The sequence below is a fragment of the Eleginops maclovinus genome, chromosome 5, assembly GCF_036324505.1.
Source record: "Eleginops maclovinus isolate JMC-PN-2008 ecotype Puerto Natales chromosome 5, JC_Emac_rtc_rv5, whole genome shotgun sequence".
Taxonomy (NCBI): Eukaryota; Metazoa; Chordata; class Actinopteri; order Perciformes; family Eleginopidae; genus Eleginops; species Eleginops maclovinus.
Genome location: NC_086353.1, coordinates 21,277,705 through 21,302,721, shown reverse-complemented (window position 1 = coordinate 21,302,721; position 25,017 = coordinate 21,277,705). Strand labels below are relative to the sequence as shown.

General features: G+C 39.5%; 1 protein-coding gene across 1 annotated transcript in view; it reads left to right on the top strand.

Annotated features, from left to right (window-relative positions):
* The window catches only part of LOC134864149 (neuronal acetylcholine receptor subunit alpha-7-like), a 44,652-nt gene extending 23,294 nt beyond the window's left edge, over nucleotides 1-21,358 (top strand). Inside the window, exons 4-10 of the mRNA XM_063882935.1 lie at nucleotides 1,810-1,919; nucleotides 8,604-8,683; nucleotides 9,239-9,406; nucleotides 14,009-14,203; nucleotides 15,012-15,098; nucleotides 16,917-17,026; nucleotides 17,623-21,358. Of these exons, the coding sequence (XP_063739005.1) occupies nucleotides 1,810-1,919; nucleotides 8,604-8,683; nucleotides 9,239-9,406; nucleotides 14,009-14,203; nucleotides 15,012-15,098; nucleotides 16,917-17,026; nucleotides 17,623-18,222 (1,350 nt within the window). The 3' untranslated portion in view covers nucleotides 18,223-21,358. The remainder of the gene's footprint in view (nucleotides 1-1,809; nucleotides 1,920-8,603; nucleotides 8,684-9,238; nucleotides 9,407-14,008; nucleotides 14,204-15,011; nucleotides 15,099-16,916; nucleotides 17,027-17,622) is intronic.
* The last annotated feature ends 3,659 nt before the right edge of the window (nucleotides 21,359-25,017 follow it).

The window sequence follows — 25,017 nt, the reverse complement described above, 5'->3', positions numbered from 1 at the left end:
AGGCTCACTTCAAATGGATGGCATTTCTTTGAAATGGTTCCAATCCGACAACGTTAGTAAAGGACTTTGCTTTGCCTTTAGACAATATTGACAGACGCACATGTGCACAGGCTGATTTCCTTGTGCACAGAAATATGAATTATGAACACATGAACACATGCATGCAAACACACACATGCACACTATCCATATGTGCATGCACACTATCCATATGTGCATGCACACACACATGCACACATAGGAACAAACAGATGTGCGCAGTGTACTATGGTCACATCAGCACTGGGACTGTGTTAGCTCCATAGAGATGTGCCCCTTGGCTACACCATATGAGTGCCTCCATCTATATGTGACTTATATACATGTTCCACACACACATAAACACACACCCCCACAGAAAGACATAACTAGAATGAAATTCAGAGAGCACTGACCTCCGGAAAAGGCTGATAGTGCACTCATGTGCTCCACGGATGTTTTTACATATAGAGCTTTCCATGGCCAAGCCCCCACCTACATTCACGACCTGACCCACCCTTACAGCACAAACTGGGCCCTGAGGTCCTCTGAGCAAGGCCTTTTAAGGATGCCACGGAAAAGGCTAAAACTAAGGGGGATTGTGCCTTTGAGGCGGTGGCTCCAAGGCTTTGGAATGACCTCCCGCAGGGCCTGAGAGCCGCTGTCTCAGTGGAAATGTTTAAGAGGTAGCTGAAGACTCACCTTTTCCGACAAGCTGTTGGGGTGTCGGGGGAGGTGAGTTTTTAGCTGTCCCTACACTGGTGTTAATTTGTACTGTGTTTTTTTGCCTTTTATTGTACAATTTACAGCTGTAACTGTGTATTTTATTGTGGACTATCTGTAAAGCACTTTGTACATTCGTGTGGAGAAGGGTGCTTTAAAAGTAAATTGTACTTACTTACATCCTGAACTGTAGAAACAATGGACCCTGCAGAGAAACGGTGTTCAAGCAAAACATTTATATCTGTTTCGAGTTGTTGTTACAGCAACCATGAATTAAAACTGTCGCAATAATAAAAAGTGGAGCATAATTTGTGTATCCTACTCGTGATTCAGATCCACTACAAAACTTACATTTTTTTGGACAATGCTAAACCGGTTCAACAGGTTTTATTCAAATGTGGCCTTTAGTTTTTAAGTAATTCTACTGACAGACAAACAGGGGCCGAAACCATAACCTCCTTGGCGGATTCAACATACTCAAATGCCAAAATATATGCCAAAAAACAGACTAATATTCAACAGATCATACACAAGTAATACAAATAGGCACAGATGCAACACTTACCTACCCTTTGTGCCCTTAAATGCTTTGATGCTGGCCTCAGTGAGCCCCCTCCTGAATACAGACCCATGCACACTCAAATTGGAGTGCAAGGGTTAGTGCAAACAACTGTTGGCTTGGCAATGTTTTCCTGCCAGGAAAAGCAGAGCTAGAGACAAAGTGTAACAGTGTTTGGAATTTACGCCAGAGGTAAGGAACAATGTTTGAGATGTTATGGGTTTTGACGTGGATCGCTATGGTAAATAAAGTTCTGATTTGCTGTTGAGAGCCAGGATGTCCTCTATAGGTGTATAAGAGATGCTGTTATGCACAGATGATACATGCAGTCTTTATGGCTTTTTACCATCACTTTGAAACAAGCGTTGGTGTCAAAGCTGTGAACATTGCTAAGTTAGTTTCCTATCTGTTCTGTAATCTTGTCACTTGCTTGTTATGTGTGCCCTCATCTTTGTGTCCTTACCTCATTATCTGCCTCATCTACTCTCTTTCTCTGTTGTTTGTTTCAGTATTGGACAGACATTTACCTTTCATGGAACCCAGACAACTACCCTGGGGTTCAGAACCTGCGCTTCCCTTCCAATCTGGTTTGGGTCCCAGATATCCTCCTCTACAACAGGTGCAGTTGTCTCATCCTGTTACGTTTCATTTTGTACCCTATCCCTCTAAAATACCCTATATATTTTTAAGAGGGGTGGAAGTGACAACAATAAATTGATAAAAATGCAGGGGGGCGGAAATGCATGTGAATTGGAAAATTGGTGATTTGATTATAAGCCATTTTTCACAATGTTCCCATGTTCATCTGTCATAGCACAAAATTGCCATTCAACATTTAAGAAAAGTGGCCTCGAGAGTGGTAGGAACAAGAAGTATTGACAATGCTTTGGAATGAACTATTAAGTGATGAAATATATGTCAATTGAAAACAAAGCTTAATGTATTTTCAATTGATTTGACAAATAGTCATTTTATTTGAAGTAGTTTTGATCTAGGCTGTGATACTGTCTGCTGTCTATTGATTATCTTCCATAACACTAGACATTTAACATTTAAAGCAAGCAACTTTTGCTGAAAAATGTCACTCAAATATCAAGCTTACTGACTTAAGCTGACTTCACATGATACGGGAATTTCTCTTTGCTAACCGCGAGTTTGGGCGCAGAGCCTTACGTTGAAATCAGCCGGTTAGTTTCATTACTATGGAAACGTCCCCTGCTAGCTTGCGCTGCTACATTCAGCTGTCGTCTGACTAGTTGCGGTTCAAAAGTCAGAGGAAAATGAGGTCAATGAAGCCGTGGGCATCGCTTCCACCTAGACGGGTGGCAAAGCTCTCTTAAATGCAATGTCAGTGTGGAGCTGTTATTCTGCATATCATGTGAATGCAGCTTAACCGATCGAAAACTGATAATGATAATATACTTTTTAATCTACCAAAATGAATACACATTTAGCTCTATCTCAAAATTCCCACCCTTATGGGACTACTTGGCTCGGAGAAGAGCGGTCATTGGCTCTGCAGATGGACCGTTTCTACTTGCACACCTTTGATGATATAATATTTTATATATTTAGTTTGTGTGGATTCAATCAACATTTTTACATCTTGAACTTGGTAGTTCCTCAAAATGTCTCTGTATTGCTCTTGCTTTTGTACAGACATGGTGATTTGGTGGTTATTTAATATAATGAACTGATAGAAGGGCAGCTAAAATGATTAAACCTCATATTTGTGGGTAACTACATCCATGGCTACTGGCCAGCAGCAGCACATTGCCTTATCTGCCAGTGTTCTTGCTGCTAAATTCTAATTTGCAATTCCTTTTTTTGAATAACCTTTCTTTCCCTTTTATTTCTCTGTCACCTGGGCTCTGCATACCGGCAACACAGTGGGTGGAAATATTTCCCAAATGAAATTTCACTCTTGGTTTCAGCTTAAAAGAGATGATTTAGCTGATTCCCTCTGGGAGGACAGAAACCATAACTCCCATGGAGCTTTGCATCTGTTGCCTACAATGGTTATCTGGAAACACTGCCAAGTGGCTGGATATGTCAACAGATTTCAGCAATACACTTCATTTGTAAGCAATTTTGAAGTTATTTCTTTTGGCAATATTTTCATCTGATCATTGTAGAATGTTTGATAAAGATGGTTCACCTTCACATCAAACTCTACAGGTCTTATTGGACACGTTCATCTGGCTGAGCTCGTATCTTTTCATTTCATTGTCGAAGAATGTGACTTTGACGGTGACAAAGAGAAATAATGTCTCCAGAACAGCTCCTTGGTTTCTTTGATTCAGAGGTCGGCATGACTGAACCTCTTTCCTTTCAACCTGCTCAGCCACTGTGGCTTCCTGCTGTTTGGATGGAGATGAGTCTACTGCGCCTGTTAAAATAAATTAGGTTGCTAGGGTGATTATGTGATTGATATTCACAATGCCGTCTGGACTTGTTCAGTTCCAGTTGAGCGGCTTGATGTTTTTACAGTGTATTTTGTCTTGTAGGCTTTTGTCTAGCACCAATTTTGTCCACGAACAAAAGTTACTTTTTTTGGCACTAATAACAGACAGCCGCCTACATAGTAAACAGGACTTGTTTGCCCTCTTGCTAAGCAGCTGTGACATGCTTTAAAAAAATGCAACACATACATAATGTGCCTCATGTGGTACATCCATTGGGAATGATGCTGTCTGGCTTATAAGAGAAAAACAAGCATAGGTTCTGTTATTTCAGCTGAAAAAATGACCATGAAAAACTATGACCTTAGGATGAAAAAGTCAAAAGTAGATAATAAAATATTTGTACCTTTCCCAGAAGTTACGTCTTTTTATCTCCTTTTGTCATGAGTCTATTCCACCTTGTGTTTTTGTGCCTCTAACACCAAGACATACATAAGATACAATACTGTACAGCATGTTATCAGGTTATTGCAATAGCAAGCATAATGTACAGTTTTACATCAACCCTTGAAAAAAGACCTGCCTTTCTAAACATAAATGGAAGAAATATGCAAAGGAATTCTACTCCAGGAAATACTATGAGTAATAAGTGTTTGCCTGGGAGTAAAACAGCTTTTTTATAGCCTTGCTTATTGTAAGTGGCACCAGGGGAGAAAAGTTGTGTGATTGTTGACCATTGTTAAACTGTCAAGCTCCAAAAGAGGGTATTTATAAGGGAAGTAAAATGTTTTTATTGCCTCAATGCTTTTCCCGCCTCCTTGAAATAACCCACAAATGCAGTCAAAGAATCACACCTGTAATGTTGGAAAAACTCCGCCATACACGGTGGAGTTGATCGATGGCTTTTCAGCTACACCTCCAAGGTGATTAAGGATACCTTTATGGGGGAGGGGGAGGCATGCGTGCATGAGAGATGGGATATGGGGAAAGGAAAGGTTTGGCTACAGTGTCTACAGAACATTAAGCAGCTTATGTTGAGGATCAGCGATCGCTAACGATAAAAACAATGAAGTCCTGACACACACCAGATTGACATTCCGCTGTGTGCAGTGTAAATCGTGAGTATGAAAATGTATTTCTATTTTTTGTGAAGCAAAGAAGCAAGCAAGGAAGGAGAATTAAACCATGACATAAGATGAACGTTTCATGATCCCAATCTGGAGATGATGTCTTGGCAGTAGCAAGACCTCTGCGGGGACAAAGGCAAAAAGTATTAGAAATACAAATATATATATAACTATAGAGAACACTTAACAGTGGGAGTATTTTTAATAAACTCCAGAAAAAAGACCATTTAATATTAGCACATGAGGAGATGTGATATTAAAATTGGGGTCTGATGACTCACATTGAACACTATAGAACCAGTCATAGTGTGGTACTTCAGTGTTCATTCATCTCTATCTCTCACACAGCCTACCCAACATGGCATGACTTTGGTGTGAATGTCACTTTGTCACTTTGGGAAAGTTACAGAACTTATCTTGCCTTCCTCTGAGACGTCAGCCAATTCGTCTCACCTTCAAGAGAGACTTTTCAGGACAGTTTTAATTACTTTTTCTTTTAGAACAAAGACTTCTTAACTTGGTACCTCTCCTTGAGCCAAGCCAAAGAAGGGAGCTTGTTAGCCAAACTCCTGTATTGTTGGATGTAGAGTTCTGATGCTCTGGTAAAGAGTAGAAGCTGCAGGTAGGGGTAGGATGTGGAAAGAAACTCAAGGTCCCAAGCGTCTATCTGAATGCTTCTTTGTTGGAGTTTTAGATATTTCTGAGAGTAAATGTCTGACTATTTATGCCGATGCAGCAAACAGCAGTTCAAAGTATCGGATCTTGGAGTCTCTGGATAGGGTTCAGAAGAAGATGATGCCTGGGGACTTCATAACAGACATGTTGTTTGATCTTAAGGTAGTTTGTAGAACAGCACCCAAGGCCAAAGATCACAGACCTTGATGCTATTTCTTTTACAGAGAATTTGCTAAATAATAAACTTCCGATGTAGGATAGTTTGCTCTTTAGTCCACAGAAGGGGAGTTGTTTGGACTTTAAGTGCTGTAAAGCCGGAGGATGGGATGATCTAAAATTGAGACAGCTGCTCATGTCAGCACCATAAAGAAATCTGACCTCAATCCACATGAATAATATAGGAACCATGTGTCTCGTCCCACGCAGGATTTTTGAATATTTCACCATGCACAGACACTTGGGAAACTAGAACACAAAGAAACTGGGTGTCCTGCTCTAGTTGTTTTTTAGTTAAACAATGTAAGCCATGCTGCTGTTGGGCTTCTTATATGTAGAGAGGGTTTAAATGTATGAATCTAGACGATGCAGTGTAGCTCCACTTTAGGTGCAGGTTTTGATGGTTATGTTTAACTTCATTTGCATGTGCGTTGGCACATTTGTGTTTTTATATCTGCATTGTTTTTTAAACTGCTGCGCGTTTCTCCTAATGGAAAGGTTCTCAGCGCATTTGCATCTGCTGTGAACATTAAGCAATCTAACAGCAATCAATCAGTTTTGAAGATCTATTCGTCCATAAGTTTGGCAAATTGTAACAATTCTAAATCAGTCTTTGGTTTTTTCTCTTAACTGATTCCAGCTAATACAACTGGCACAATCTATTGTTTTAGAAGTAAATGGCAGGCCATTACTTCCATTGGTCTTTTTTTATGCAGCTCACATCTTGGATAAAAGGTTAATTTGAAGAATCCCATTGCCCGGGATAATGCTACTTTGGGATTCATCACCTTCATCATGCCCTGATTGTTTACATGTGTCAAATGACCTTTTTTAAACATATTTTTCTTACTTAGTGATCTGAATCAATTTATATGTTCTACCATGTTTTGTTAAAGTTTCAATCTCCTCATTTCTGAAAGGTTACCCAAATTGTTTTAAAATGCTAATGCTTCCCAACCTATGGTCAATCAATAGGTAGAGGTTTTTTAAAAAACATTACGATGCTAAATGCTAATTTGGCTCATTCATCTAATTTATTCTAAGTAATTAACAGAAGTGATTAGTTCTGTTCCAAAGGTTTCTCACAGCTTCTTAGTTTTTCCACCCTTCGCTAAGTGAAAAGAGTGATAAGTATATATAGATTATTGATGTAGAAGCAATAAATCTGCATTGCGTCGTCCTGTTATATGCCTCCTGGACTTGTTCCTGGCTCACTTTTTTCTACAATTGATGTTACACATGTCCTACTAAAACCTTTAGGACGAGTTTAGGCGCTTTCTAACGCTGCATTCTATCTCTAAATGGAAGTGGTAGAAATGTACTAATGGGCGATAATAGATAATATTGGTATGAGTCACGCTTTTTTGTCTGACTCTCATTATTATTCAAATGGATTCCATTCAGTTGGTCTCATTCAGTTTCTATGGCGTCAACGGTTATCGAAAGGTATGAAAACATGTCATAATACTAGATATGAATGAATGGATAAAGGCTTTGAATATAGGAGACCTTTCACCATTTCATTACTTCTGTGAAGGTTATGGTTTTAGTCCTGTATCATTTTTCCATTTGTCTGTTTGTTCTTATATTGCATTCCAGTAGTTCTGTAAAGCTGTAATTAGACCAAATGGACACATTAAATGTGGACCTGTTGATGATGCTTTAGGAAATGTTAGGGATCAGCAAAGTTCTGTCCTTGGAGGACACTGTGGAGGAGGTGGGAGGCAAGACAATGGTGGCCAAGCTTTCCTCTGTGTTGGACAGCACGTCCCACCCCCTCCAGGAAACCCTGTCCGCACTGTGCAGTTCCTTATCTCATGGAGAGATACTTTTTTTCCCTGCAACGGTTAGACAGTCTAACCACCACGGCCCCTGGTAGACCACCACACCAAAAAAGACTATCACCACTGTGCAATAAAACCTGTAAATATAATATACATTCATCCACTGCGGGGCGAAAAAAGGAATACCGATTCTGATTCTGAATCAACCTCCAGAGCGGGGACAATCAATGTCTTGAGGAATCCATTCAATAGTTGTCTATACTCAGAAGACAAATGTCAACCTGCTTTTGGAAAGGTCAGGGCCAAGACCTCTCGATACATGTGTTAATTGGAATCCATTGAGAAGATGTTAAGATATTTCCGTACAGAAGTTTTGAATTAAAAAACATCTCTACAGTTTCAAAGTTTTAACAGATGATGTGACATCGGTTTCTGGCATCAAAAACAAGTCATTTAATTGTTTCTCTTTTGTTTCCACATTTTTAAAGGTATGTCAAATTTAGTTGACAGATGCATTTGTTTAGGACTGTGTTGCCTCGATACAGAGATGGGTTTGTAAAAGGTATTCAGCCAGAGAATAATACTTTTCTTCTGCTGATTTTTGAAATGCAAAGGGATCTATCTAAAGTAAAAACCTTTGCATTTGTAATTATAGTCTAAGAATGCTTATTATCAGATGTAGAATCCTGTATAATGAATATGTAAACAGAAATTGTAATGTCAGGATGAATTTTGTTCTTGTAGGAAATGTCTGATACTCTGATAATGATTGTTTTGGGGTGTGCATAATCCCTGTGTGTTTGAAGGACGTCTTGATGGCGGACCACTATGTTTGTTTAAGATGATCAGTAAAATTAAACTTGTCTGAATTTGCACTAATCCCCCTTGTGTCATCCTGTCTCTGTCACCTTCATTCTCACTTTCTGTTTATCGTCTTTTTTGTATTTACCTTTATGATTAACTCCGAATCCACGTTTAAACCTCTGGTCCTTTTATTCCCCCTTTGTGGCTTGTTCTCATTAATCCCTCTGATTTTCTTCGTTTTGAGTGCATTTGAGGCCCTTTAAAGACTGTTGTATCCTCTCTTCTCTCCCTGTAGTGCTGATGAGAGGTTTGATGCTACCTTCCATACAAATGTGTTAGTGAATTACACAGGATCCTGCCAGTACATCCCACCAGGTGAGACATTTAAGATGATCATAATATTATATTTGCCTAAGAATCAACTTTAAAAATATTTACTCGTTTATTCAAACCGTCTCTGTTGTTTTGTAGTTGTCATTTAGTGTTAAAACTGGGCAGAAGTCCAAGAAAAAATGAAAGATTTTAGACACATAGTTTTCATATAACTCAGCTTTGCTAACTACTTTTGAAAGTGCTTTTCATAGTTTTTTATTATTGAAATCAAAGTTATATGTGATATATACAACTCCAAATGTAACATTTCTAACCAGATTTAGCCCTAGCATTGTGGAATGTATGCTTATTTTTCAGTTATTTTAATCAGTTTTAGCGACTTGTACATCTTTTTTTTAATAAAAAATAATGTATTTTGGGTAATTAGTCGACATACACAATTTGAAGTTTTCCTCTGTGATGGATTTGAAACACTTTTGCCTGAGGGTTTTTGGAATGGCATTGTTCTGATAGCTTTCCTTCAGACTACGAGGCTTGAGAAAGTCATGTATTAAACTACTTTTCCAGAAAGTAATTTCCCCCAACACTTATCTCCAGGCATCCTGAAGAGTACATGCTACATCGATGTGCGGTGGTTCCCCTTCGATGTGCAGAAGTGTGACCTCAAGTTTGGCTCCTGGACCCACAACGGCTGGCTGCTGGACCTGCAGATGATAGAAGCGGACATATCCACCTACATACCCAACGGGGAATGGGATCTAGTAGGTAAGAAGAAGAACAAACACTAAGACACATTTAGGGGCGTAACAACAGTAAACCAAATAAAATAAATTCTTAGATTCTTCGTTTCTGGCTGGTGTAACACGACGGGATACATTGTACAAGTGTTTCATTACCTTCCGAGTGAAAAGAGCTTTAAGCATGCTGCTTCTTACATTAAGCAGTGATGCAGTTGGTAAGTAAAAAAATAAATATACAATACAATACAGCTTTATTTACAAAGCACTTTACAACCTCCAGAACAAAGTGCTGTATAGTCAAATAAACAAACAAACAAACATACAACTCAGTTCACACACCATAAAACAAGTACAAGTAAAAACAATAGAACATTTAAACCAATAAAAGCAACATTCTACAAGATGTCAAAACGCTAAGGAAAAGTGGTGGGTTTTAATAAGCGATTTAAAAGCAGACAGTGTGGAGGCCTGTCTGATGTGCAGGGGCAGATCATTCGACAGCCGCTGCAGCGAAAGAACGGCCCCCTCTGAGCTTTGACCTGGTTTTAGGCACATTCAGGAGAGGGTGGGTGGGTGTGTAGGGCTGTAGCAGCTCAGAAAGGTAGGGTTGGGCCAGGTTATGAGGGATTTAACAGTAAATAAGATTGTTTTAAAATGAATCCTAAAATGTATGGGCAGCCAATGGAGCAAAGCCAAAATGGGGGCAATGTGTTCGTATTTACGTGTGCCAGTTAAAAGCCTTGCTGCTGCGATTTGCACCAGTTGCAGACAAGTGAGGGAGGACCAAATAACCGCCTTGTAAAGAGAGTTGCAGTAATCCAGTCGAGTGGTGACGAAGGCGTGGATTACTGTCTCAAACTGCTGTCTGGGGAGAAAAGCTTGTTTTTACCACAGCTTTGATTTGACTCTCAAGTCTTAGTTCAGGGTCCATTTTAATTCCAAGGTTCGTAATAATGGGCTTTGTGTACTGAGCCAAGGGACCCAGATCTACAGAAGTCATGCCAGTGGTGCCACCAAAAACCGTTTCATTTTTCATGTATAAGAAGTTCACGGTGACACAAAGGACACAGAAGAGGTGTGGGGGCTGATATGACGTTTTACTGACGGCACTCCCAATACATTTTTGAGATATGTCTGGGCAGCAAATTCCTTCTGGGATTCTGAAAGACTCTGACACAGACAGACAAAGACTTTCACAACATAAGCTAGGCCCATTCATGTCATGTTTCTGGAAGTTAGACAACCAGTCAGTATTACACAGCTCTGACAGCAGGGTTTCAGAGCCGTAGACTTCTTGTGAAGTGCCTGTCAATCTGTCCTGATCAAAAAAGTGCTACACTGCAGATAGCCAGGAACATTTTGCTGCTGTTAAGTGCTGATAGCTGATCATTCTTGGTTACCTCTCAAGGAAACCTCTGCAATGAGGAGGCTGGACTGCCCATAGTAAGTTCATAGAGAATGATTATTACCTAACAGGCCACTGTTTCTGGACTTGTGTAAGAATTACGGGACAAAATGTGGCTCCCGTTATTTAGAATAAGTGGTTTTAATCTAATGAGACTTTAAAAGAGGCCCTATTATGCTGTTTTGGGTTTCCCTTTCCTGCAGTGTGTTATATAGGTTTTTGTGCATGTAAATGGTCCGCAAATGCTAAATTCCCAAAGCTCCCTTTGGGAAGTTTCTCTCCCACACACTCCCCAATGCCCTGCCTGAAACGCCTCCATTGGACTCCTTTGTTTACTTCCATAACACAGTGAAAACCCTATTTAACTAGTGCTTCTATTGGCTAGCGCTGAAACACATCATACGTGATTTGCTAAGGGGCGTGTGTTGAACAAATTGAATAAACTACAGTATACATATAACGTGATAATTGGACAGCTTTGGAAGCTGCTGGTTAACTTAGTTTGGCACAAAGCCTGGGCATAGAAACAAAGCTAGTCTGACTAAAGTGAATGCGGCAATTTCAGTTTTTACGATGGTAACAGCAGTTACTTCTAGCAGCTTTTGTTGGTTGTCCAGCAAGTCAGTGCTTCTTGAAAGAAATGTGCTCGTATATAACCCCCCTATTAAAACCTGTTGTTTTTCTTTGTATTGTAAAAGATTGAAAAAACTATATACAACATCATGATTTGCGAGCTTTAGAAGTCCTGTTTGGCAGATTTCCTTTGGAGGTGAACAGAGCCACGCTAACTATTTCTAGGCTTTATGCTAATTTTAGCTGAGTCTCTCCTGGCTCCAGCCACATATTAACCCCACATACAAAGTGGTATTGATCTTCTCTTCTTATTCTGCAAGACAGCAAATGTTTACCATAATGGAAATTATTCCTTTAAACGGTCCAATTTTATTGAACCAGATTTTTTTCTCTTAGTTGCTTTTTTTAGGTCTTGTAGAAATGAATGGCTCAAATCATCAGCAACTCAAGTTGGGTGTTAATCAGAGACAAAAAGAATAATTCACTTTGACTCACACACACACACACACACACAAAGTGATTGTACCCAGCTGGCTGAGGGGAATGAAGAGGGGGGGCATGGGTGTGATGAGGTGACAGCTGGCCCAGGGATGGTTCACTTAATTTAGGCACAGCCAGGCGTCAAGCTGGCCAAAAACACACACTGTCCTGGTGCCTCTGAACATTCCCATACACACACACACACACACACACACACACACACACACACACACACAGACACAGACACAGACACAGACACAGACACAGACACAGACACACACACACACACAGACACACACACACACACACACACACACACACACACACACACACACACACACACACACACACACACACACACACACACACACACACACACACACACACACCACAGGATTGCGAGGATGCATCTGCAACCATCAAATTGTAAGATGGCCAACAAAGGCTATTTCTCTTGAGCGTTCAAGTGACATCGCTTAAATGACATGAAATTGAATCCCTGCAATTCATGTAAATTGAATTTCTGGAGAAATAAACAGTGTTTCCATACACAAACACACACAGACACGGCCAAAATCAAGATATCTTTGTGACACTACCCGACGATGTCAAGTGCATTTTGAATATGTCGCTGATTGCATTGTGCCAGGCCTTCCCTCAGAATCACTTAACATGTAAAGCTATGAATGCTACATTGCTACACATCTAATTGCTACAGCTGTGCAATAATACTCAACAGTTATTTTTGACTGTGAGCCACAAATGAGAACTAGCCCTTTTTCTCTCACAGACTCACACTTCTCCGAATGTTCATTTATTATAAGAATTCATTTTGGATATAAGAAATCTTTCCAGTTATGTTGACTTTATCACACCTAGACATTTTCTTACACACATAAATGCACGTGTTTCAGGATAAACACCTTAACAAGGTGCCACTGCGTCTGTTGATCTGATTAAAAAGGCCGCTGAATAAGTCAACAAGACAAAGAAGGCCACAGCGATGAGAATTAAAGATTGTTTTTAAAAACCTTTTTATTAAACTAATTCAGAGACAGCATAGCACTTTCACCTCGTCAATTTGGGATTAATACCTAATCTCTCTGATGAACTTTAAAAGCGGATAATTTTCAGATCTGAATTTTGAGGATAGGTTTCCGTTTTTGAGTTGATCTAATGGAAATAAAAAGACAATAGCTCGGCTTCTGCTGTAACATTTTTGAATTGAATTGTTTGGGATAACCGTCCATTGTGAGTCATATTAGTGCAATGCTTAATCAATTGAGAAACCCTTTCAGTAGAAACAGGAATGTTATTTCTAATGAAAAATTGCTTAAGATTGAAAATATGAAGACATGAATAGCTATCAAACGCACCAATACTACTTTCAATGTATGTTTGTACGTATCAGCATATGATATTTTCATAAAGACCTGATAAAAGAGTGTAATTGAGTTTTGAAAGGGATCTTAACAAAGCTCTGAAAGTGCCCTTTTCACCATATTTACCAAATGTATTATTAATCCCAAAGTAAAACCATGTTGGGAGGATTATACCTTTACATAAAAGATTATATCATGCCTTCATTTTGTTAGGTACACTGTTCATTCAGTCAGGAGTGCATTTGCTCTTTTTCAGCAACAAGCTGCTTTTCCCATGGTTACGACAATACATCAGAGGTCAAATCTGACTGAGAAAATGAAGTTAAATCTATCTGCACGCTAGGGTTAGGGATATTTTTATAGCACCTTTTCATACACAGATTACTTTACAGGCAAAACATATAAGATGCATCTGAGAGGCTTGTAAAACCATTAGCTTTGGAGAATGTGACCTTGAGAACGATATATAATTAATTGTCTGTATGTCTAGTAAACTGTTTGCTTGGAGTAAAGGGTGTGGCCTGTAGGAAGCAGAGCATTTATTATTCAAAGGTCTATGAAATTCAAATTTTTTCTGAATTGAATTTATGATACAAAATGTACACTATAAATCATATTGACTGTTTCCAATAAAAAAGGTTATGATGAGTAAGTCATCCTTTCTGCCAAGTGCTCAATCATAAATGGCTCAAGGTCCTTTGAAATGTATCAGCCCAGCCGAACTGAGAACTAGACCTTTCTTTATATTTCTGTGTGTTTAACATCTAGTTGACATCTCCCCCCCAAGGTGTGCCGGCTAAGCGTAACGAGCTGTACTACGACTGCTGTAAAGAGCCTTACCCCGATGTGACGTTCACAGTCACTATGCGCCGCAGGACACTATACTACGGCCTCAACCTGCTCATCCCCTGCGTGCTGATCTCCGGTCTGGCCTTGCTGGTCTTCCTGCTCCCCGCTGACTCCGGAGAGAAAATCTCACTCGGTGAGTGGCAGGCATCCACAAACAAACACTCACACATTAGTACATCCCTGCTCACTTACACCATTGCTAGTTAACGATAATTATCATATATGTGCGATAACTCTTCCCTTTTAACAACGTATGATCAATAATGATAAAGTAAAATAATTTATGATAATTTGACTATTTTGTGATGCATACAAAAGCGGTAAATTTAAGTCTGTGCTCTTTGATTGTGATCTGTGTATGGAAACAGTCTCTGTTTATGTATCCCTTCTTACGGACTTATTTTCAGCCAATCATGAGCGAGAAAGGCTGCGATGAGAAACATGACCCATGAGCATGGCTATCTTTAAGTTAGCTTGTTTCGAAAATCATCACCTATGAGGGTAGATTCGTATACATTTTTAAAGAGGTCATGTTTGGTAAAATGACACATTTATGCCAATATAGTTTGCTGAAGTAACTCAACAACATTTTCATTAAAACATAATTATCCTTAGCCTCTGTTATGATAGGTTGACACTTCCAAGCCGGCATTTCCAGCTTGATTTAGATTTCACTTGTTAGCAGACGAATAAAAGCTATGTTTTAAACACAGCGGAGATAATTACTTGAACCTTAAATGTCAGCTTGTTTCAACGTGCCATTCAGTGAGAGTAAATATATAACTGCAAGTAACCCCGGGTGGGTAGAAAAGAGAGAGAATATTCCAAAATAAATCCACAGCTTTTGAGTACTCACATCAAGTCACAATTTAAGAGAAAAAGACTGTCTTTGTGATGAAAAAATAAATCCTCTGTGCTTCTGCTCCACTGTCTCTCTGCAGGCATCACAGTGCTGCTGTCTCTAACAGTGTTCATGTTACTGGTAGCAGAGATCATGCCTGCCACTTCAGACTCCGTTCCTCTGATCGGTAAGACACTCTTATGCTATCTATTGCTCGCTTTCACTATTCTTCTGACTTTGAAAGTGATGTAAAACGAAGAAAATAATCAGGATGAGTCACAAAAAGAAACAAGGGTTAATGTGCTCAACAGAAAGCAGTGGCAGACATTTACTCATAATAATATGAAATGTTGGGTTGATATCATGTCTGTACAGTAAAGAGTCCCGAGCCAGAAGCCTGTTAGTTTATCCAGCACAAAGACTGGGAATTGAGACACGCTGGCTCTTTCAGAAGCTGATCAAAAATATTATCTTGTTTACCATGAGGCCTTTTCTTTGTTAGCTCCTTTAGACATTACAATGGTACCTGTTTCTGTTCTTAATGAGGAGCTATGTCCTGGCTCAGGCTTTCATACAGATTTGTTTTGTAAATGTGTGACCTGCTGTCTATTTAATAAACAAACATCTACTGTAAGCTAGCTAGAAACAAACACAAATTGTGTGTGTGTTTGTGATTTTTTTGTGTTCAACTAACCGGATTCTCCAGATGTTTATTTTATACAAGTGTGGCAATAATGTGAATACGCGATTGAAACGTTTCCTTAAAAGTACAAGTATGTAGGATTTAGTTCCATCTAGTGGTACGTTCATAGATTGCAACCAACTGATTACCCTTCCACTCACTTCTTCCTTTTCAAATGTGACATAGAAACCTACTGGTCTTCAGTATTAATACAAAAACGTGAAAGGTATTCACTAGAGCCAGCATTAGTTGTTTCCCCTTCCTGGCTACTGTATACACATGTTGTATTTCTTTTTGCACCTGAATCTGACATTCATCAGGGAGCCGTCGGCACAGGCTGGAAAGGCTACACAGTGCTACAGCATGAAGACTTTTACTCATTAACTATTGATCTGGTGTAAAAAAAAAAACAGCTGAATGACTTTCTGCCACGGTGTTCACAACTCACATCCACCGCAGGGCAGCCTGTAGCAGCTGGACGTGGCAGGTTGTGAGGATAAATCTCAGAGTAGAGGACCAACAGGGCTGCATTGTAAAAGGCCCTACTGATACAGATTATAAGAGACAAGGAAGCCGGCCTTGGGATGGGAGGAGAAGCTGTAGACAGAGAGGCTGCTCGGCATCATTTGGCAGCTCAGTGATGCAAAACCAACCCCCTTAACAAACCCACCTCTCATTGGAGGTGACGTACCAACATAAAGCAGGTGGAGCAGAACTGATTGATGGAAGTAAATAAAATACTCATCAACGTTCACCATGACAGGTTTTCAATCTGCAATTATACCTTGATATGAAAATATTTTCTAAAATATTTCATCGGTCGGCTTTTCTAGGAGGTGAGGGGACATCAAAGTGGGATCAAAATGACAAATTACTTGTTTTTAGACAGAAATATATTTACATTTTGTGTATTTGTGTGTGTGTGTGTGTGTGTGTGTGTGTGTGTGTGTGTGTGTGTGTGTGTGTGTGTGTGTGTGTGTGTGTGTGTGGAGGGGGAAGCACATTTGCATACAATTATCATGTTCTCCTTTTTCATGTCTCTGGGGCTGCAAATGCCAAGGACTGTGTGTTTTGGTTGGGTTAGTATATTAGGAAGAACATTTTAGTCAGCCTCCCACACATTTCTGGGGGGGTATGACCTCAGGTTTTGTTGACAAGGGTAACTTGCCCACCCACTAACCAACCTACTTGGCAACAGTCCTGCTAAAATATTAAGCTTACTTCTCATGTTTCTACTTGTACGTGAGAATTTCATTCAGAATGTAATGGTCTCTTCCAAATGGAAATTGCTGTGCCAAACATGTTTTACCTTCTCCTCTGTAGCTCAGTACTTTGCTAGCACCATGATGATTGTGGGCTTGTCTGTGGTGGTGACAGTCCTGGTGCTACAGTTCCACCACCATGACCCCCATGGAGGGAAGATGCCTAAATGGGTAGGTTAAAAGTATTTTTTAAACCAAATAATTAATCCAAAAGGAATTGTGGATTGTAATTACCACACAAGTTATTCATAATGGTGCATTTAACTACTCTTTTAGACTGTTGCTAGGCCATGGCTCCTGTTTGTTGGAGTGACATGTAATTCAAAGTTTGTATAAACCCATTATTTGGACTCACATTTATGTATACTATGTGTTGGTATAAATCTGTTTAAGTCTCATTATAAACATAATGGATTCTGCCATCAAACGGCAATGTGTAAACACAGCTGAGCATGCAGTTATAGATATATAAACTGTTTTATTTTCAAGATTTTATTTGATTTGGATTAGGTTGATGAAGCTCAAAAATCTAATACAGGCTAACCCTAAACCTGAATTAAAATTTAAAAAAGTAATACATAATTAGCAAGATTACACAATTTTCACTTTGAACCATACAGGTATTAAATAATATTGCTTTTTTATGGGAGGGAAACCTCATTGCCATTTATATTTCTCAAACGAATTGAACTTACATATTTTGTTATATGACTCTCCACTCTTGCCTTGTCTTCTATTTATCTGTCTTATGTCCTCTCTTCATCCAGGTCCGAATTATCCTACTGAACTGGTGCGCTTGGTTTCTCCGCATGAAGAAACCTGGAGAGGAAAGAAAAACAGCTGTGAGCTCCAGTAACCCAACAAACTACAAGTACACCCAGCCTCCTCCTCCTCCTCCTCCTTCTCACCATACCAGCACCAACAACATTCAGATGAGCACCATACCAGGGCAAGCGCCCACCCAGTCAACCACGACCAACGGGAACATGAACCTGTACTTTGGATACCACACGATGGGTACAGAAAACCCTGCTTTCCCACTCAGCACCGATTCAGGCGGGGTGGTGTGCAGTGGCGGCCAACCTAACGGCTCCTCCCTTCAAGAAAGCCACTCAGAACAGCTGCGGACTTTACCACCGGAGCAGGTTCCGCAGATTTCACGGATCCTGGACGAGGTGCAGTATATAGCCAGGCGTTTCCGGGAGCAGGACGAGGGATTGGCTATTTGCAGCGAGTGGAAGTTTGCGGCGGCGGTGGTGGATCGGCTGTGCTTGGTGGCTTTCTCGCTCTTCTCCATCATCTGCACCTTCACCATCCTCATGTCGGCTCCCAATTTCATCGAGGCTGTGTCCAAGGACTTCGCATAAGACTGCTCTCTTCCCTCTTCTTCCCGAGGAGGCAGCCCAGCTACAAATACATGAAGCCACACACGTTATTATAAAAGGGTCACCACAATCAAACCTTTCCCTCCATCTTCAAATGTTGGTGGTTGTTTGGAGTTAATTTGATTCTTACCTTTCAAGGTGGCTCTTTCCTTGCTAGCAGTATGCATCGTAGGAGGTTGAAGCTACATGCAGTGGTTAATGATCCAGAAACTCACACTAATGCACTTTTCAAATCTTTCCCTGCTCTACCCCATCATTTATCTGCCAATACCTGGGTTTCATGTCCCATCAGAGTACACACTTATTCCCTTCCGGCTCTTTCTTATCTGCTGCCTTTTTATCCACTTCAATTCCCAACTGTAGCACCTCTCATCTGCAAATGTCTTAATGTTTTCAGGTGTTACTGCAGTAAAGTCCATCAAGTTCAAAGTACAGTTTTAGGAATAGATTTTAAGGCCTGTTTTTCTAGCTATTATTTGCTATTTTGTAGATATAAGTTACTTTATGTAGTGAAGCTAAGATCTTTTTTGGTTAAGTTGTTGAAATTACTGAGAGCTCCAAGTGTTAACCCATGGCCCTGTACATCTCACTTGTCTTTTAACTAGAGCTGCGACTAATCCTATTTTAATTTGTTATTCATTTTTAAAAACCTTGGTTATTTCATCAGTCTTATTGTATGTATATACAATATTTAGACTCTAATTCCCAAGATTCCATGGCAATTTATCCAATGAACATTTCAAAGAAATGCATATACTATCGTATATGACATTTCTTTTTCACATTTGAGGAGGTGAAAAAAGCTAATATTTTGCTTGAAAAATCACAAAAATGATCTTTAAATATTTAAAATAGTTAATTAACAATCTTGATTTGCAAGGTTATTTCAGCTCAAATATAAAAATGTCCATCTTGATCGGATTGTTTCTTATGTAGCCCTTTCTTGCCTTTAATAATTTCCTTGCATTTTCTTTTTCCCAACCAATGTTCTATATATATATTTTTTTTGCATAGATTACAGTCAGCTTCTATATCCCTACATGTGGAAATGGTTTTACCATTGCCAGTGAAAAACCAGATCAGAGACATGAACAGTTTTGCTCTCTTTGATACAGGTTCATTTCGAAAGGGATCCCTCCACAGTTCCCCTTTCCTCCATCCCTTGTGCTAAAACATGATATAAATATATTTAATGTGCAAATGAAACACAGTCTATTTCTAAATCACTGACAAATATCACAATGTACTTTTATTTTGAGTGTAATTCAATGTTTATCTAATTAACTTGTCTATCAAACTTGTGTGCTTGCACAAATAATTGATGTGTTTGGAGAAAGAACTCAGAATGAAGAAAGACAATGATCTCAAGTAGTGACTGAAGGACAATATTTGCTCTTTTGGGGGATTTTTCTAAATGATTCTGATGGGAAATCACGCCCTGACAGATGCATTTGGTACTAATCTTTTGTAGTGCTGAGTGATTTGTGTTTTTATGACTCTCTAATACTCAGTGAAAAGCAAACACGTTCTTCTCTAATCTCTAGCAACAACATGCAACAAGGATTACTGGGTGACCTTATGTAACAGATTTGCGTTAAACCTTCTCACCACCCGAGCGTCTCGTCTGATCTGTAGTGGTTCAAGAATTGTGCAAGTTCCCACTTTAACGCGTGCAACTGAACTAATGGAAGACTCCAACGTAGCACTTGGCCATTTAAAGTGGAGGAACTAAAACATTAAAATATTGTACTGCCGCTGAAATTGTCACTGAAATGGATTTCATGCTGTTACAGTTGATCAATGGGCCAAGTGGACACAAATAGCTGCCACCATTGACTACTTTTCATCATCACCTGAAATGTACATGCAGTAGTTCTGATTTTTGTGTTTGTTCATTTTTTATCCAATTTTGCAGATTTAATCATGATTCAATCTTTACATCACTTTTGTCTACGATGGAATTTTACATTTATTTGGTTTAAACATTTCTAATGTGGTCCGTTTTCTTTTGTTGGTTGTATTAGAGTTGCATAGTTGTAATATCAAAGGGATAGCTCACAAGAAGAAGATTGATACCGCTCTAGTGGCATGGATCTTCTCATCATTCTCTCGTTTCTCACGGATTCCACTCTTTGTGCTAAGCTAAGCTAACCAGCTACTGGCTTTAGCTTCATATTTACTGTTCCCAAGCTCACCAATTAACATCTTATAACTCTTTTATTTAATCCATAGAAAAACACAAGTGTTCAACAGAAAAAGTGATAATAATGTTTTCTGTTGTTGCCAGTCTATATATTTAGCTAAGGTAACTACCTGCTTGCTTTAGCCATGTCTAAAAGGAATATGGAATAGGGCTGTCACAATTTCATATTTTTAACTTGTGACTATAGTGGCCAAACAAATTCACAATAAAAATGTCATGACTATCAAGGGTCTAACAATTTCACAAAAACTATATTGTGATATCTAAAGGAAATTTGTTAAAATTGGCTGGCAAGTGAGTAAGTTTTACTATTCCTCTAATGTTGGTATATTTGCCATTGCATATTGTGTAGATTGTAAGATTCTGGGGTTACTGCAGGTGAAAACCTCGACCTCTGACTCTTCTGGGAAAGTATGCACAGTAGAGTGACTCACATGAGATGTGGAATTAGAAGTGTCTCCTTCATATATGTGAGTTGGATTGAGTTATGTAGATACTTTGTGAGATAACCTGACCTATCTCTATTGTGAGTTACTCACGTTGATGTCTATTCAACATACGTCTTTCATGTGAGAGTGACAGTGTGGCACTGAAAGTGATGGAAATGTGCAAACATGACTGTACTGAGAATATAAGAAGAAAGTAGATCTTCTGAGTAAGACATGTAAAGCTATGTTAAACTGACTCAAATTGCTATATTGCAAATGTGAAATGATATTGAAAAGAAAACTTTTGATGAGAGTTTGACTGGTTGCTTTTACCACACTGTCAAATGCTTCTTTTGCCTCTTCTTTAGTCAACTTGAGTGTCTTTTTCGTTGTGGTCTGTGCCTCTCTGCTCAATATGATTCATTCTCGTTTAAAAGATGTACATAAACGCTCACTGTATATGACAAATAAAGAAGAAATGTGATAACACCTGGCATTTGAGTGTCTGACATGCACCAATTCACTAAATAATACATTCTAAAAGTGCTTTCACTCACCATCGTTGTCAGAACATATCGTTCCTCTGTTGCCGGGTTTTGACAGGGTTGCTCGTGTCGATCTGACTGGACTAGACAGAGGTAATGTCAGCGTTCCTTCTCATGTGCCTGGTAATAACAGCATGTGTGATTCTTGTCATAACATTAAAAGTGTTATTTTACATCTTACAAAAAACACATAAAACAGGAACTGTTGATTTTCCTACTGTAAAAGTTTCAGATTTGAACGAAACTAACAGTCATCGAGATTAGCTATCTTAGTGACTCTTAGATTCGTTTGAATCAGAAACTTTTACAGTAGATAGGATCAGTTTTTGGCCCACTGTGTTTTTTAAAAAATGTAGTGTTTAAATAGTTTGTCATTTTGGAATCATGTTAATCATGGGCCAACAACTGATCCTATCTACTTGTGAAACTAGTTAGCTCTCTATATTGATCACTTTTGGTTTTTTTTATTGACAAGCTGACACATTTTCCCAATTTCATCACTTACATCACTTACCTTACATTTAATTTAACAACTGTTATTCGATTCGAATGTTTACATCTCTTACACCAACTTGAACAAATGCAATGCTTTTCTGTCTTTGGAACAGCATTTGTAAATGGTATATAGGTTTGTGTGTTCCATCAAGTTTAAGGCCAAGTTTCAGACTACTGCACTAAGATTTTAAGCATCTCTGCTCCCAGGGCTGATGTGTTTAACATGAGCCCAGATGTGAAAGGAGCAAGTCCTTCCTCATTTCCCAGCAGGAATGAATGATTGAGATACCGTAAGCCAAGTCAGGAGGGATCCAATCTCCTTACTGATATTAGTTAGGACAGTTTGGCAGCTCACACACACATAAACACACACGCACGCTCATAAGAGTGATGACTTGTTCATATCTAATCTCAGGCTTCACTGAGCGTAGACAGACAGCTGTTGGTGTCTGGAATTCACTTCATCAGACCATGCAAACACACAAATTCACACACCTTTAATTACGCAACATGCAGAGCTGTCCCGCAGTCCACCCCTGCTTGCAGACTGTCCCAGAAGAACTTCCCTTCTTCTGGTCCTGAGATGGAACAAACCACCTGGGTTTTAGGGGTTTGAGTTACGCAATCCTGGTGAATAATTTTTTCAGCTTTTTTTTGTTACTGTTTCTGCCAGGTCAGATGGAACAGATCTCCCTGGTTAGTGTAATGCAAATACCTCACACCTGCCCCCTCTTGTAAGATCCACTGTATAAGGCTGTTCACTTTGTTGAATTATTGGCTGCACGCACCACCCCCATTCTGGTCTTCAGGTGGGGACTTCATAAATTCAGACTGGGCCAAACAGGTGCGACCGTATGCATGACTGAGGCCTCGTCAACACATACACAGGTCAATACGTTTTTGTGGCAGCCGGGTGTGGTTAGAGCGCCGGCTGCTGGGGTGAGGGGAGTGGCTCGCCGGAGACCAGACAGCTGATCGGAATCAGGTAATCAGGCATTTAATATAAAGCATGTTGGTAACCTGGTTCTGGGCTGTCTTGCAGTAGGCTGGGTCCTGGGAAGACGACACACCCCGTCCTGGCCTTGCCCGTCCTAAAAGTACCGCGGAGCTGTCTGTTGTGTGCACATTTCTTGAGGAATAAACGCTGTTGTTTTTGCCCAACCCCGAACGCTTCCGTCTCTTGCCTTTTACCTGAGCCATCCCGCTCACAGTTTTCTAAACAAATTAAAAACAATTCATATAGACTGCGGCATTAACGACTTACTGAAACTAGTAATGTGTCTTAATTTGTAGCACTTCCTGTTCAGTTGTCCAAAGCAAGTTTAACTTTTTAAATGGGTTTTCAGTTAGATGCCTGAGCTATGGTCTGTAGCTAACACAAGCTTCAAAAACTGTACATGTTCATCAACAAACTCAGCTGAAGTCCAAACACAATTTGTATGACCATGAAAATCCTCATTAGGGGTATTTGCATTTTGATCAAGACATCAGCTGGTTTTTGTTTTGTGATAACTCTCACTCCCTCTTCTCACTGCATTGTTAAAACTCTACAAGCGTCTTCATTTTTCTTTCAAAATTTGAATTATGTAATTAACTTTGCAGTACTATTAGGGAAGACACAGTACACAGAAACAGGGAAGGGAGGGCTAAAGATTAAGAGTCACATTCTTTCGCCAAATCTAAGCAGTCTTTCCTTGAGTTTCCAGAGTAACATTGCAAAATTTGAAAACTATTCATAAAGGGGCCCTATTATGCTTTTTGGGGTTATACATAGGTTTTTGTGCATGTACATAGTCTGCAGATGCTGAAATCCCAAAGTTCCATCCATAGGGAGTTTCTCCCTCACACCACCCCGCCCGAAACGCCTCCAGTGGACTCCTTTGTTGACTAAAATTAACATAGTCACTTCACTATTTAACAATTGCGCTGGGAATTATGAAAAACATTGTTGTTTTAAGATGGGGTTTCAGTTTGTGCTGGACTGTTTATTGGCTGGGCAATGGGGTCTCTTCATTAGCTTTATCCCAAACTAAGCTAAGCTAACCAGATGCTCACTGTAGCTTCATATTTAGTATACAGAACAAGAGAGGTATAATTTCTGCTAATATAATAACATCTATCAACCCGTTTATCACTATCTATATGTAATCGATCAATACAAACATGTCAATTAGTATTAAAATATCTATGTCCTGAGCTATTTTCATTCAAATGTACTTTATCTCACCCTAAATGTAATCTCTCCTTCTTGACCAATCAGTACATCAGCCATGTCCTTGTCCCTTTGACTTAATCAGGAGTCAGCTGTGTCTGTGTCTGTGTTGATAAGACACTGGTTTCCCAGAGTGGCTGTGCCATATAATCTTTTTCTTACTCCTTCTTTCCTTTGCCTCCCTCCTTATTACGACTCCTAACCTAATAGCAAAATGGCCTTCAGTACATTCAAAATTTGGCTCATAAAATATTAAATCAGGAGAAAGGAGTTTAATAAAGGAGGTCAGTGGCTGTGGATGATACAGAAAATCATGCATGGGTGAAGTCATTTGTGCAGTCACTATGCACTAGTTGACTTGCACAAAATTAAAACATTACACTGCATCGCTGTGCTTTCCCAATCCATGGGCCGAAAGTTACTGCATCAAGTGAAATGTGTTTTTTTTTTTCACCATCCGTACATGAAGTGATATTAACAATAGAAAGGATTCACCTCTGAACTGACATTTCCTGATGATGTGTGCTGATATGCCCCCGCAAAGCCAGACACCTCATCACCATTTACAGCTTTGGGGATGCCTTCGCATGAATAGCACTGTAACACAATTGCCTCGGATACGGATCAAACCCTGTTTAGAAACAGACAGGTTGAGCAAATCTAATAAACAAAGTGCAAAGCAGACTGTACAGTGACTGGCTGGAGAACAGATAGTGGGGAAGTGAGAGTGAAGGATGAAGAGAGGAAGACGGAGAAAGTGTAAAAAGGAAATCCGGTAGGAATTCAGATTAAAGTTGAGACATTCGCCAGAATCATGACTCATGGTTTCCTCTTTCAGCTACATAATGTCTCAACAAACTTTTATAACACTAAGAATTGTTTAATTGTAATGAT